The sequence below is a fragment of the Anas acuta genome, chromosome 3 (assembly GCF_963932015.1).
Source record: "Anas acuta chromosome 3, bAnaAcu1.1, whole genome shotgun sequence".
Lineage (NCBI taxonomy): Eukaryota > Metazoa > Chordata > Aves > Anseriformes > Anatidae > Anas > Anas acuta.
The window spans coordinates 70,779,649-70,794,365 of NC_088981.1; the positions used below are offsets into that span (position 1 = coordinate 70,779,649).

The 14,717-nt window shown below is 35.2% G+C and overlaps 1 protein-coding gene across 2 annotated transcripts in view; it reads right to left on the bottom strand.

Moving 5' to 3' along the window:
• FIG4 (FIG4 phosphoinositide 5-phosphatase) overlaps nucleotides 1-14,717 on the bottom strand; it is a 65,586-nt gene that overhangs the window by 17,462 nt on the left and 33,407 nt on the right. For both annotated transcript variants that reach the window (XM_068677726.1, XM_068677727.1), the window contains exons 16-21: nucleotides 13,353-13,491; nucleotides 10,653-10,711; nucleotides 10,206-10,353; nucleotides 9,263-9,346; nucleotides 6,351-6,546; nucleotides 3,024-3,106 (exon numbers count right to left, since the gene is read on the bottom strand). In XM_068677726.1, coding sequence (XP_068533827.1) covers nucleotides 3,024-3,106; nucleotides 6,351-6,546; nucleotides 9,263-9,346; nucleotides 10,206-10,353; nucleotides 10,653-10,711; nucleotides 13,353-13,491 — 709 coding nt within the window. The remainder of the gene's footprint in view (nucleotides 1-3,023; nucleotides 3,107-6,350; nucleotides 6,547-9,262; nucleotides 9,347-10,205; nucleotides 10,354-10,652; nucleotides 10,712-13,352; nucleotides 13,492-14,717) is intronic.

Genomic DNA, 14,717 nt, shown 5'->3' on the forward strand with positions numbered 1-14,717 from the left:
TATTATAATTATAGAAGAAGATTTGAAGCAAGAACTATAATCATACTGTGAAATAAATTGCAGCTATTCTCAAATGATGTACATTATAATAAAGGATGCACGTAAAGTCTATACTTTCCGCATAAATCAGCGCATCAGGCCATAAATAGCCCTATGTCATGTTAGATAAAAGAGGTAAGAGTCTGTAACTGTTGTATTTTTAAAATCTGAGTTCCTTGAGGGAAATTAAATGAATGCAAGCTTTTTTTGGTCTTGAACAGGATATGAATGGGGAGCTTCAAAGCCCCCATGAAGTTTACAGTATTATTCTAACAATATGAATGTTTTTCCAGCCTGAAAAAATGTAAAATGTTCATCTGCACAAAGTAGCTTGCAGTAGACAACAAACAGCACTGGCAGCGTTGGGTTTATGTGCAAGGGTTTGGTAGCAGGGGGCCTCTGTGAGCAGAGCCCAGGAGCTGCCCCAAGTCAGGTCAGAGGCAGCTCCAGGCAGCTCCAAAAGGGACCTGCTGCTGGCCAGAGCTGAGCCAGGGAGAGATGCTGGTTGGGCCTCTGGGAGGGATGTTTGAAGAAAGAGGAAAAAACCTGCTGTACAACAGCAGCTGGGAGAGCAAGGAGTTAGAAGCAGCTCTGCAAATGCCCAGGTGATACTTGGCAAATTGGCACCCATCTTCCAGTAATTAAGGAACTGAAGTTAGAGATATCAAGTTAAAAACTTCATCAGAGGTAATAAGAAACATCCTCCTCAGTCTGTTTCAAGTGAGCCATCTTCAAATTACACCATATATAAAAAATAGCTAGAAATGGGAATTCCAAAGCACAAAAGAGTGCAAGAGAACTAGCTACCCCTAAACAAAAGTTAACAGAAAAATAGTTTTTAAATAAAAAGAAAATTACTGTTTTTTCCTTAAAATGTTTAAGAGGATAATTAACAGCCGGGATTAATGAACTAAGACATAACATATCATCAAACCAGAAAAGATCAAAGTGAATTAGAACATCCATCACAAATTAAAGATGATTCAAATACTAGATAGTCACTGCTATTACACATTAGAAAACAAATGCACACAAGCTCATTTCAATTTGCATGCCTCTCAAGTGTTCACTTCAGTATACACACGATGTTTTTCTGAGATGACGTGTAGTTTTCTTGAACCCTTTTCAAACCCCATTAATTCTACAGTCAAGCAGGTGTTTGAAACACGGGTTTGTTAAGCTAATATAATTGATTTGCACTCCTGGTGTCTTGCATAAGCAATTGCTCTCTTGGCAACAGCATTCCAAGCCTTCAGGAAGTTAGAGGGTCTTCAATTTGCCTTCAAATTTCTCCAACTGACCTCTGGTACTGAATTCCCATTATTCTGACTAGTTTTCAAAGAGAAAGACTGCCACTCGGGAAATGATGTCCTTAACCAGGGAGTTGTATAAGTAACTTCTCAGTTTGATTCTAGTTTCATTTCATCTGCAACTGAAACTATTCTAGTGAAACTATTCTGTGATATTGAGGAATGAATGTGAGAATAGCTTAAATACACATTTTTTAAACAATGGCATCACACAACTAGTGCCCTATATGGGGTTGTGATGATTCAGAAACAAGTGTTCCTGATACAATAGGAGTCTTTCCCTTTTGTTGGAGCAGCATATTATTAATTTGCTCGTTGCTCTGTGGGAGCTGGCAGTTCATGACTCCTGCAGGAGCGGTAACAACTGTCTTATACAGGACAAAAGTCCAAGTTACCCTTGAAATAAAAGCAGAAGTTTTTGTAGCTGCTACAATTTAGTCAGAGCTGGGAGGTAACACCTTGATGTTTGCACACCAGCTCTTATCTCCAGCCGCTCACAATAAGCCAGCAGCTCCTGAGAAGCAACTGCACATGCTGTGCAGCATGCTGCCTCCCATTGTAGCAGTTTACAACAAAGTGCAGGAACTGAGTGGGAACTTGCTGGGCCACCTGAAGAGCTGTATTCTGTCTTGCAATATGCTGTACCTTACTCTCATTTCCTGCACGTATGGTTCGGGTTCATGAGACCAATTATTACAAACAAGTGGCAGAATGATGCAGTTCAAAACGAAGTATGTAAGAGCACATTATTACACAGATTACATTTCATGCTGTGCATATGTATTTATAAACACAAGCACATGTAATCCCACACACCACATATATTTGTGTGCTGTTATTTCATGCAACTTTGGTAATGCCAACAGCCAAAGTCTCTTCTGAAATTTACAAAGTCCTCTATTGAAATTTACAGTAGAAATACCTGTCACCTGAATATCCATGCCTAGAGTGTGCTGCTACCTGCTTCTTCCTCCTATTTTCTCAACTTTACTGTCCAGAGCCTATACCAGATTTAGTAGCGGCCTCAAAGTCTCCCTATAAAATACACTATTTTGTACTTCAAGCTTGAATAGTCAAGATGTTTCAATAAAAAAATTTTCTACTAGTCAGAAAAACATTTTTCTTTAAGCATCAAAAGTCACACAACTATTTACATTCAGGTAAAATGTAACAGTTAACACATACCTCTATGAATAAGCTAAGTTTTTTAAACAACAAAAAAAAACTTCCATTCATTTGTATGCATGTTTACAGAAAAGGCTATTTCAGTTATGATCAATCTGCATTAGTGTAATACAGTATTTGGGAAAAAAAAAAAAAGCAGGAAAAAATCACAGACTACATAGTTTAGAACCATGAAACCACTCCTAATATGGAATTTGCTTATTAATTTCTAGGAATGTATTAAGTGATGGTCATTTCTATCAAAGTATATTTCATTTGATTTAAGTTCCAAATTTTGCATGTGGAGACACATGCATTACTTCCACAGAATTTAGAGTTGACACAGACATCTGAAAATGGTTTGATTTTAAAAACTAGAACAGTGTTTGGATACATCCAAATATGCCTAAAATTTATAATTTAAATAAGCTTCAAAGAAGCCCTTTTGACAAGCTTTATTTAACTAACTTAAGTTATCTTTTAATGATTACAGCTGGAAACTTATATCACCTTGTGTATATTGTGAGATCATCTTCTGAAGGAACATCTGAAAGATTAACTCCATACACATCTTTGGTGGACTGAACTACATTCTGTAACATAATAAGAACAAAGATTCAGACCAAGGATACTGTAACAACATCCAAACACAAAATTGCTTTCAAAGAGTTATTTTTAAATCTGAAAATAGTTTTATAAGTTCTGGCAAAACCAAACAAGTTTCTAATATACATAGTAACATTAGGAAGTTTTCTTTAAATAAAAATCATTTAGTAAAAATTTCATCAAGACATTTGTTCATCAAGAAAGTATATACATCAGATAACAATCAGGAAAATAATTTATATTTATAGGGCATATAAAGTTGTACATATTAAATTCTGTTCTGTGTTGAGATTTAACAAAGAAAAAAACATGTTAGTTCGGAACTTGCTTTCACATTTCCTTCTGTCAATTCTGAAATAATTACAACCTTCAGTAAAATAGAAAACTATTTTTATTTTATAAGTTACACAATCACGTCAGTCAGCTATAATAAGGAGCCAATGCACATACAGTACTTAGTATGTCAGTGTTAAACTAAGGGGTTACTGATAAGGCACATGCAATTGCAAGAGTGTCAACTATAAAAATAGGTAGCTTTCTTTTAGTTCAAAAAGATCTGAAGTGAAAGAAGCTCTTCAGAAAGGTATGTCCTGATCAGAAGAATAAAAGATTTTTATTATTAACTTCTGGGAAATATGAATAGGAAGGAACTAGCTGGTTCCACATCCCTCCACCCCCGGCTATACAATTCTCTGCTTTACAATTGCTGATGTAAAAAAATACCAAAATTCAAATTCCTGACCAAACATCCAATTGTTCTGCAATAACTATATATACTCAAAAATGCACCTAAAAATATAAGCTTACAGATATAAACTCCTTCACACACAGCAGTGCCACATGCTGCTGCTTTTCTCCAAAACTTCTCATATTTTTGAACACTATTAAACAAAATCCATTTTCCACAAATGAGAAAACAGTAAAGTGCAGACTGACACTGGCTAGAGTGTTAGCATATTGTCAATTTAACTAACAGAGACACATAACAGAGTATTTGTAAGCTTATGCTTTTAAGTGCAGTCTTCATTAAAGTTTCTTCTTCTAATTTAAGCTTAACTGAAAAGTATATCTGGAATATTTTTATGATTTACCAGTTCTAGAAAATAGACACTTATTTAATCAATTAGATAGGCTATCATTTTTCACTGTTGTTTTGCTTCTTGTTAGGTTATTATGTTCAGCCATCAAGCTTTGAAACCCTGCATTTATAGGTCTTCTTTTAAAACTTTTTAACTACAAGTGTTGAAACAATAAATAATTGCCACTGCCAGAAGAGTAATTTCAAAACTTTTCTTAAAAAGCCTGTATTTGATGTTCTGCTTAGCCTAGTAATGGAAAAACAACTCTTTCCAAGCTAAATGAAGATTAGCTGGTGAATATATTAAAATCTAATGGGTAACAGTCTTTAAGATTACTAATTTATGTTTGACTTCTGAACAAAAAGCTTCCATAAACATTAGGCCTTAAAAAATAATGCATCTAATACAGGCTTTGTACTTTTGAAGAGAATAAACAAATTTACAGTAGCAGGCACAGACATTAATGATAAGCCAAGTTAATTGCTAACACAGCCTAGCTGAATAGGTAATCCTGATGAAAATTAGCAATTCAAATTATGACTAAAATTTGATGCATGAAAAGGTGCAATAAAATGGAAAATATTTCTTCATGTGCATTAACAAAAATCAGAATATTTCACCCAATTGTAAGCTATTAATATTCAACACTAACTTAAATCATATTTTGTATTTACATGCACTGTTCATTTAAACATCTTTAGTATCTAAAAAAAAATGTATCTTAGGTCTCAGTGTTGAAGTGTGCTTAATACACAGATGGAAAATCTGTAGTGAAATATATTGTGTAAGTGTTCAATGGTAAGAATCATAAAGAAAATAGGGTTGGATTTCTGATAAAAAACAAACAAACAAAACTCTAGAAATAACCTGAATTGCTGGAAAACAGGTATCCTATTTTTCAGAGATAATAAAAAGTTTTCAGATATATCTTCCATAAAGAGAAATAATACACTTGTATTAACTTAACAGTTAATCCAAATTCTCCAAAATTAATATCACACAACTTCATAGTTATTTTATTGCAAAAACTTTGCTGAAGTTTGGAAGAAAGTGTTATACAGAAGGGTGAAAATCTATCTACTGTAGGGTAAAGACTGATTGGAATGAAAATTTGAATTGTAGCAGAAAAACAAGCACATTTTTCTCTGTTGCCTGTCAGGTACTACATCTTATACTGACGGAGGTCTCGAATACTGAAGTTTCTACAAAAGCAATAACATACACAAGTAGAAAATGATAACCATTTAAATTAGCTGTGACTTGGAAGAAATATACATGTTTTTGAGACATTTTCAGTGGTACCCAAAATAGGTATTTATTAGAAAGAATTTGGAGAAATGTTACATGAATTTGTAAAATTGGTATTTGCATAACACTTCATACAAATTAGTGTAAATTAGCACCAAAGGGATTCCAACAGAATTTGAGTTATGCTAGCAAAAAAAAAAAAAAAAAAAAAGGCATTAAAGGATTAATAGCCCGTAGCAGAGAATACATGTTCTTTTTATATGACTCTGCATGCACAATTGCACATATTATCCTGCCACTGTCTTCAACCTTGGAGTTAATGGTCAGCATAGGACCAATGTGACAAAATGATAACAGTCATTTTTAGAATTAGTTTTGTTCTACTGTTTTTGACAATTCAGAGAACTTCATTAGGAAACAATTTAAAACTCCACAGATAAATCAGGGTGAAATTTAGTCAGATTGAACGTTAATTTACAGTAATATCCACATGAGCAAGTGCCATCATTCAAAAGGAGGAGATTTCTAAACGAAAGAGGTGGTCTGAGGTCTCAGGACATCAGATCTGTACCAAAATGTAAGCTAAAGCGTAGTAAGGGATGATGTTCAAAAGTGCACTACTGCTTTGAACTACCACAATAACATAGATATATTTTAGACATAGTATTATGGACTACACCTGGCCTGAGTCCCGTTCAAATGCCATAGGTTTAAAACATTATTTTCCATTCCTTATGTATGTTATTTTCCACTTTAAGCTTTGTGAAATGTGCAGTGTAATTGAAGACTCTTATATGAAACTGAGAATAGCAAAGTTTTATAGCCAGTGTGGCTAATACTGGAGACGTTTATCTTTTAATTTCTCTGTGTTTTACTTCTGATTGTTCTGTAATTGATTTCTTACCTCTGTGATTTTTGTGTTATCTCCTGTATCAGTCACTTTTACTGGAGTAGAGCGCTGAGAAACAGCTCCTTCATCTTCTTTGTCTGTCCCAGAATCATCTTCAGAACTACTCGACACTGCCTCCTCACTTGGGGGTGGTGGAGCACTAGCAGCAGTTTTGCGCTGCAGCACAGTTTCTTCTCGATTACTTTTGTTCCTATGAAAGGTAGTGTGTATTTATGAAATCAGAAAGCTATTAATAGCAAGGACTTAAAACTCCTAATTTTGATTACTACCTTACAGGAGGAAAAGAGAAGTTCTATCCGCTGGAGCAACTTGCTGCTCACGTTTTGAATCCCATGATTGATTTGATTTTCACCAATCTCTTGTTATTCCAGAACATCTAAAGAGATCTCACTGGATTAAGCCAGCAATTCTCTGTCTCTCTTTTTAAATGTTTCCCCCATATTGTCATATTAATATATATATATATATATACACACACACACAAGAATTCATTGAGACATAAGATGTTTGATTTTATTCTGGGAAAAAGTTTCACTTGCTGATGAATATTATCCAGTTCACTAACTTTCTTATTCTCAGGCCCCAAATCTTCTGGGAGAAGGCCAACATCTAATTGTCCTAGGGGACTACAACACTAACAGATGAAAACAGATTATCAAACCCTCCAGAAATGTCATAATAAATCGGAAGATGCTGAAAAAAATGCAAGGCAAAGACGCTACAACTAGTGGCCCTATAAAACAAAAAACAAAACTCCACATATTCTGGAGAAACTTATTATGAAGAAGTTATCTAGACATCAGTAAATCATTATTTCCCTTTTTCTACAGAGCTGGCCATGAGCCAAGTACCAGCATCTACCAAAACGCCTCCAGTACTGTGGAGGAATCAGACGTGGACATTGTATTGCAAAAGTATGGCCTATGAAGAAACAAATATAATTCTGGTACCATGACCTGATAAGGACACTGAGGCACATATGCCACATGTCAGGAAAAACAAACAGACAACTCCACTGGTAGATGTTACGAATTTACTGATGTCAGTATTACCATACTACAAATAAGGCTGTTTGTGACCTAAGAAAAGTGATGATACCATCATGTTATTATATTTTTTTAAATTGTGAAATAGCTTCTGTAGGAAAAAAAAATATTTCTTAAATGAATCACTTTTTTTCTTTGCACTCATATCCATTAGACCGTTACTTCTCTTGAAACAGGTGTCTCAGAAAGGTATCTGACAATGAACAGATTGAAAAAATTAGTGAGAAAAGAGAAGAAAAGCTTGGATGTGACAAAACAAACAATTCAATATTATAACACCCAGCTACAAACTCTTCTGCTGAGAATGACAGATTGCTGTGTCAGCAATTTCACAGCATTTCCCTAAATGGAAAAGTTGGGGAATATGAAATTGTAGTAATAGAAAGAGCAGGGATATAGAACTACATCCAAAATGTTCAACCTTGAAAACACTGAGGACCTCATCTCACTGGCATGATTCTGTTCTCAAAAGATCTTGCTGCCTGCCTGGACTATGCTGGAGAAGTTTATACCCTCAAAAGGGCATTACAGGACAGATTGCTAGTCTTTTTTTCTGGAAGCTGCTTGAAAGACCTGTAGACTATAAAGTTGCTACGAAATAATAGGAATAACTCACTGTTGCATGCATTGTTGCATTTAGAAATAAAATCTCTTTCCCATCTAAAGGGCTAAATATCTCTAAGGTAAGGTGGAAGGCTGAAGCCACATTTTAGGTCAGGACGTTAGCCAATGCATGGAAAGCCTTATGAGAAATACCCAGGGATCATGGCTCTGATCCAGCTATCTATCTTGAAACAATCCCTCAAAGTCAGAGTGGAGAGCCTGAAGCAAAGAACTTGAGAAAGATATAAAACGGTTAAGTATTTCATAGTATAGCTGGACAGAAGTTAGTCCAAAATATACTAAAGGAGAAGCATAAAGGTTTTTTTCAAAAGCATACAAACAGGCACAGTTCTAAGAAGAGGTAAATTGTATAACTATCAAACAGTCTTTCTGCTTATTCCCAGGGAACATTACCTGTATGAAATCAGGTTCTGCTAGTGATAAGCATAGACTGCTCAACATTTATGGACAGTAAGTCTCTCACGGTCAAGGCATAACAGATGTTATTTATGAGACAGTCAAATTTTATAGCTTGTAACAGAACGCGAAGTTTTCAGAAGAACTTACAACACTGTGACGGCACAGGTTTAGTCACTACTGATAAAACGTTTCCTTAATATGAGGTATCTAAGAGAGAATGAAGTGGTTCTGGAAGAGTTCCACAGCTCTTACGTGATTTGGCAGATCAAACGCAATGATGGAATAAATGAAGTAACGATGCAAGAGCAGAATGCAAAAGCAGCTACATGAAACATTCATTTGTCCCAGTAACTATTGTATAACTGTTTTATATAATTTTATATAAATATTTTCCTGTAACATTTTTATTTTTTTGATCAAAAACTATGCTGAAATAGTCAGTTACTGCTGTTTCAGGATATGTTCTATTTATACAAAATTTACTTGTAAGGCAACAATGATATATGGTCCATCTACAATAGCGAATACAAAGTTGGTACCAGTACCAAGAGATGATCAAATTTTAACAAGTTCTGTATCTTCATTCTAGAAAAAATTACCTTATGAGTTTCACTTAAATAGAAAAGATTAAACAATCTGAATAAAGAATTCCCAGCATCAAATACAAATCATGAATTAGATATGATTTTCAAAGCATACACTTCTACAGTATACCATCAATGATTTTTTATTTCTCATGTCACAGAGAATATACTACACAAACACATAGTGTTTATATATTTGCATTGCAATTTCACTATTATTGAACCAGAACAAAATTTTCTGTTTCTAACTTACCCCAGCACTGATTTTCCAGTTTCATCAGGTTTACGAACAGTAAATGGGCTTGGATCAATCCCCATATTCTTAGGCATAAAATCCCTGGCAAAAGAGAAAAGAAAACCTCACCATAAGCAAAATTGAACACACACACACACACAAAAAAAATAGATCTGGAAGAACTACTTCTAACATTTACCTTTGAATTAAAAAAAAAATAATATATATATATATATATATGCATGAAAAGAACTTTGTCATTACAAGTTAAGGTCATGTGCATATAAAACCCCTACTACATATTTAAAAAGTTTTCCATAGCTTCATTTGGTCTCATGAAACAGCTACAAACATTACCACTTGCCAAGAAGGCTAGAGCAATGGCATACTCCTGTACTGATGAAGCCCTGTGACTCACATACATTGTTTTCAAAATGCTGCCAACACTGAAATTGGGTCAAAAAGCTACATGAAGCATAATCTGCCTGGAAATCATTAGCTAAAGTGTGATTAAGATTATGCTTAGAATATCCATCTGGTTGCTGCCAACAAAAAAATTACCAAGCCAGCTCTGAGAACCTGGTGAACTAAAAAAAGTAATAATAAAATTGTAAAATGCAAGCAGAACAATTAAAAAACAATTGCTTTGAAGGTAGCCTCCATGATCTAATGAGTCCACAGAGAAAACCCATTTCTCAGCCTACAAATGCCCTTATATTACATACTCCATAGTGGAAAATAATTGTAAATTTAAGTGCTATCTTAACAGAATTTTTCAGCACTAATTTTCCATTTTAGTATTATGGTTTAGTTTCTAAGAATTGGCTAAATTTGAAGATTCAGAAAAAATCTACCCTGTTACCTAGCTTTAAGCAAATTAATCAAATGCATCATTCATTCACTTTGAATGAATTCAAATTTTCAGTTCAAGATTGATACTCCCAAAACATCCCAAATATACCGTGTAGAATTGGTCATTGCCAAGCAGAAGGTCTCATCAAAACTGCTCAACTCATATGGCCGAAAAAACTCATTATGGATATCTATTTCCTCTTCGTACTTGTGGAATTTCTTCACTGTCAACTTGCGTCTGTTTTCAGCACATGTCACTGGGGAAAAGAAAAAAAAATACTCTTTTATTAACAGTTACTGACTCTACAAAAATCTAGGTAAACAGTAGCCCATTGATGTATTCACCCTACCAGGCATTTTTCTAGAGTCTTATTCCCTCTAAGACAAGAAAATATGAAGGAAATGCAAAGCACATCTTTCATAAATACACATTATCAACCACCATAATTTGATTTCCCTTCATGATGACAATTCCTCATAAGATATCCTCCACAGTATCCCAGAGAAATAAGACACTGTATGTCTACAGTAGGGAAAGATCAAATACAGTTCATACCTTCATCAAAAGGAAGAGGTAAATGCTTCAGCACATCAGTGGTCCACCAGTAAGTATAGCTGTACAGGAAATACAGTCAGAATTGATACAGAAGATCTCATATTGCATCCAATCTAAGGATTTGCACTTAACAGTTATCTAACCATACAGTCTCATTGGTAAACATTTTCTTATAATCAAGTGGAAGGAAGTAAAGAATTATCCTTGAATAGATGCTCTCAACAGGCCCCTACTGTACAACAGGTATGGGGAGCAGAGTGGTTTTGTTCCACTGAACAAAGTACATCTGCCCTACCTATGGGACTAAAAATTAAGCTCCTATGACATATTGAAAGTATATAAAGAAATCAATGAAGAATACAAGCCATGGAGTAAGCATACTTCACATGTATATTTCTTGTTCTTATTTAAAAAAAAAGTAATTAAAAAAAAGATTCCAACCCTCACCCCACCACCATTTGTTATTTTGATCACAAGATTTAGGAAAACAGTATGAAGAAATGAAGGTAAATGAAAATAAATAAATAAAACCAGAAGATTTTCAAAGCAACTGACTTGTACAAATAGAAATAGATTTTAATGTGACAGCTGTCTCAAGTCTAAGAATGATTTGTTGGCAGAACTAATAGCAAAAAAACATGGCCTGCTGGAAGCTTATTCAGTATTTCTGAAAAGAACAAAACAAAACAAAACGAACAAAAAAAAAAACAAAGGAAACAGCACATCTAAAATAAAGCATGTTTTATCTTTTATATTTACATATTTTGATTTTCTCTTCTCAAACATACTTCAAAATGTTCTCTAAATTACTCTGACAATTTCTATTATTTCATTACTTTGAAGGAAAACATATTTACATATCTTCATTGATTTTATTTCAAATGCATGTGTATTCATGATGCTAAGGGCTGTATTATCAGAGCATTATATAGCGGTTATCTCCTACTGATGTCAATGTAGCTATCTGGAGCGCAAGCAATGGGTGTATTCCCATACCCAGGGAGAGGTTTGTCAGTGGGACTTCACAAATGGTGTAAAACAGGTAGGGCAATGTATTTCAATTCCAACAACTGTGAATGTCCTAAGCAGAAAAGACTGAGTTACATCTGACAGTCCCATCTCTTCATCTCTTGATAAAGTATTATATCAGGCCATGTTAGCAAGCCAGTTTTTTCAGTGTCTTCAGAATCTGTGTAGACATATCCAAGTCTTGTTGCTTGCACAAATGACAAGTAAAAATTTTAAGTAAAAATTTTTACTTAAAAATTTACTTAATTTAAGTAAAAAAGACAAAAGAAAATCTTCTTTTCCATCTCCACTGTCCTTTCATGTGAGTCACAAATTATACAAAAGTAATAATGAAAATCATTATGAAATCTCTTTTTTTTTTTTTTTTTTTTCTGATGCAGAGACAAATACAATATAGGAAAAGCAGAAATAGTCATAAGAGGTTTCAATGACAGGAAACATCTTCATTCTCTTTCTATATCCTTGTTTTCATTGTTTCCTTTGCTCCTCTACCCAAGGAATCTAACAGAGAGGCAGGAAGAAGTTATCTGAAGACCTTGCAAAATACTTCAGTAGAAACAAGCAAAAATCACTCACAAGAGGTTTTTTTTGCTATCTGCTTATTACATGGAGATGTCATTTTGTTCAGCTGAATTCATTTTGACGTACAATAATGTCTGGAACCAGTAAGCAACAAAATGAATTTTGCATGTTTCACGTCTGAACTAGCACTCAGTTACATGGCTGATAGGAGCTAGCCTCAACAGAAGCCTCGGGAGACAGGAGAAAAAGACTAAAATTTAAGAACTGTCCTATCATGATGGGTTAATGGAACAAGCAGCCAACAGGGACCATATGCACAGTTTAAACGCTTGGACTCATCCCCAGACAAAAATCTAAATGCAGATATTTGCATCCACCATTAGTGGTACAGAGCTTTCTAACTTGTAGAACGAACAGAAATGCAAAACAACAAAATCCATAAAATGTATGTAGCAAAAAGCCTAGTGCTGTCCTTATTATTAAAATGAAAACATATTTTTAGACATAGCATTTACAATCTTTAATGAAATCATTCCACATTCCAAAGCAATCAGTCTAAAAATGACTCTACAGTTTTTAAACTTCAACTCTATTATTTCTGTATATTACTGTGCAATTACAATGGGATGCAACTGAAGGAAAACAAATCTTCAAAATAGGCCAGACATGGCTGAAAGGAAGGTAAAAAATGATGGGCTTCCTGGTAAGCACAGCAGCAGACTAAGTGCACTAGACAAAAATATACACGAAGTTTATGCGCATAAAAATACCCAATACAACACCAACTTAATACATTCAACCATCAAAACCACACCTGTATGCAGCTTACTAGGGCATTGCTAACTGTATTTCAGCAAGACAGTGAAGCACTTCACACTGCAGGACTATTTCATACAAAATGAACCTTCTTTTTTTTCCGTACAGCAGGAAAATAACCTATTAAAGCAAACCCTTCAAAACACCAACGTCCAACACTTCTGGTAATCTCTTGAAGGTTTTTTTTGTTTAAGTGTTTGCAAAAGTGTAAAAAAACAGTAGTTAATTAAGAAAATGAGTTTTCAACAGGTTGACCAAATTATTTGGTTAGCAGCATGCATTTTTAAAATTTATTAGAGCAACACTAAACAAAAAAACAGAACATCACAATACCTTCGCCTGGTCTGGGATAGACCGAGGGTATTCTTGTGATGCAAATAGAAATCAGTAGGTAGTTCCCAGAGATGAGGCTTCCCTTCCGTAGGCTTGAATACTCCCAGAAACAGATTGATGGAGTCTTGCCTGTCTGCATCTGTGAGATAAGAGACACACTTACTGGCACTGCAGAGCCCAAGTTCCTTCAGGCAGCTGCTTATTTGTTAGATTTTCTCCTCACAGACCCCGCACGCATGTCCTAAGACTCCCGCAGGGACCTCTGGGCTTCAAACAACACAACAGAACTTCATTTAGACTTGACTTTCTGCCATGCTGCAGTGCACATGGGGCTGGCTGCAGTGCTGCCTCTTTCCTTGGCTTCTCTAACAACGTCGAGGCAGAAGCTCTGCCTGCAGCCTTGCCAGAGGTAAGATCTCATCCTGCAGCTTGGTCTCCCACCTCTGCGTGTATGTGCATGCACAAAACATGTGCATGCATTTAGACTTGGTCTACAGAGCAGATACCAAATATACTTAAGTCAGATACCAAACATTCAATAACAGAAGAGTAATTCCTTGAAATTAAACAACAACCAATACAATGCACACATTTCCCTCAGCAGACAAAAATTAAGAATTTGTTGTTGTTGTTTGTTTGTTTTTTACTACAGAACAGTTGGTAAAATGATTAAACTTTATAAACACCTTTTAAAAATGTGGACTTTTTTTTCCATCACCATGTCCTAAGCTTCATTACATTAATAAGGCAAATACAAAATCCAGCAGTTACGGGCCACTGTAGATGAAGCATGACAAAAAATGTTGTTCATCTACATCTTTGAAATCTCCCTCACTACCCGGCTGCAGATAGGATGAGTTAAAACAGATCTGAGGAAATACAGGAGTCAGGTGAGGGCTTGGGGATGGTGAACAGTGAGGGCGACAACTTTGCAAGCAGATGTAGAGAAGCAGAGGACGCTTACATGGAAAAGATCTTCAGGTATGAGGAATATGGGGAAATTGAGCTCTACTTAAGCCCTGAGAAATTAGCATGTGGAAAGCTCTCGTCTCCACTTCTGTTGGCACTTCAGTAATCATCAGACACGGAATAGTTCAGACTAGAGAGGCACTCTGACAGCATTACTTCTTCAGCTCTCTCCGTGTTTCAGAAAGAGTATTATGAGATGAGTGTCCCTTTAGCAACACACTGCAGCAAAAAGACAAACTGTGAATTCTCAGTGTACCAAAAAGCAGGTAAAATAACCAACAGAATCCACAAACCGATGCTGTGATACCAAAATCTCAGCCCACATCTCTTCCCCCATGCAACGTGTAGTATTTTTACAGGGAATTCAGACACACGAGTAGCCGACAAATGAAGTGC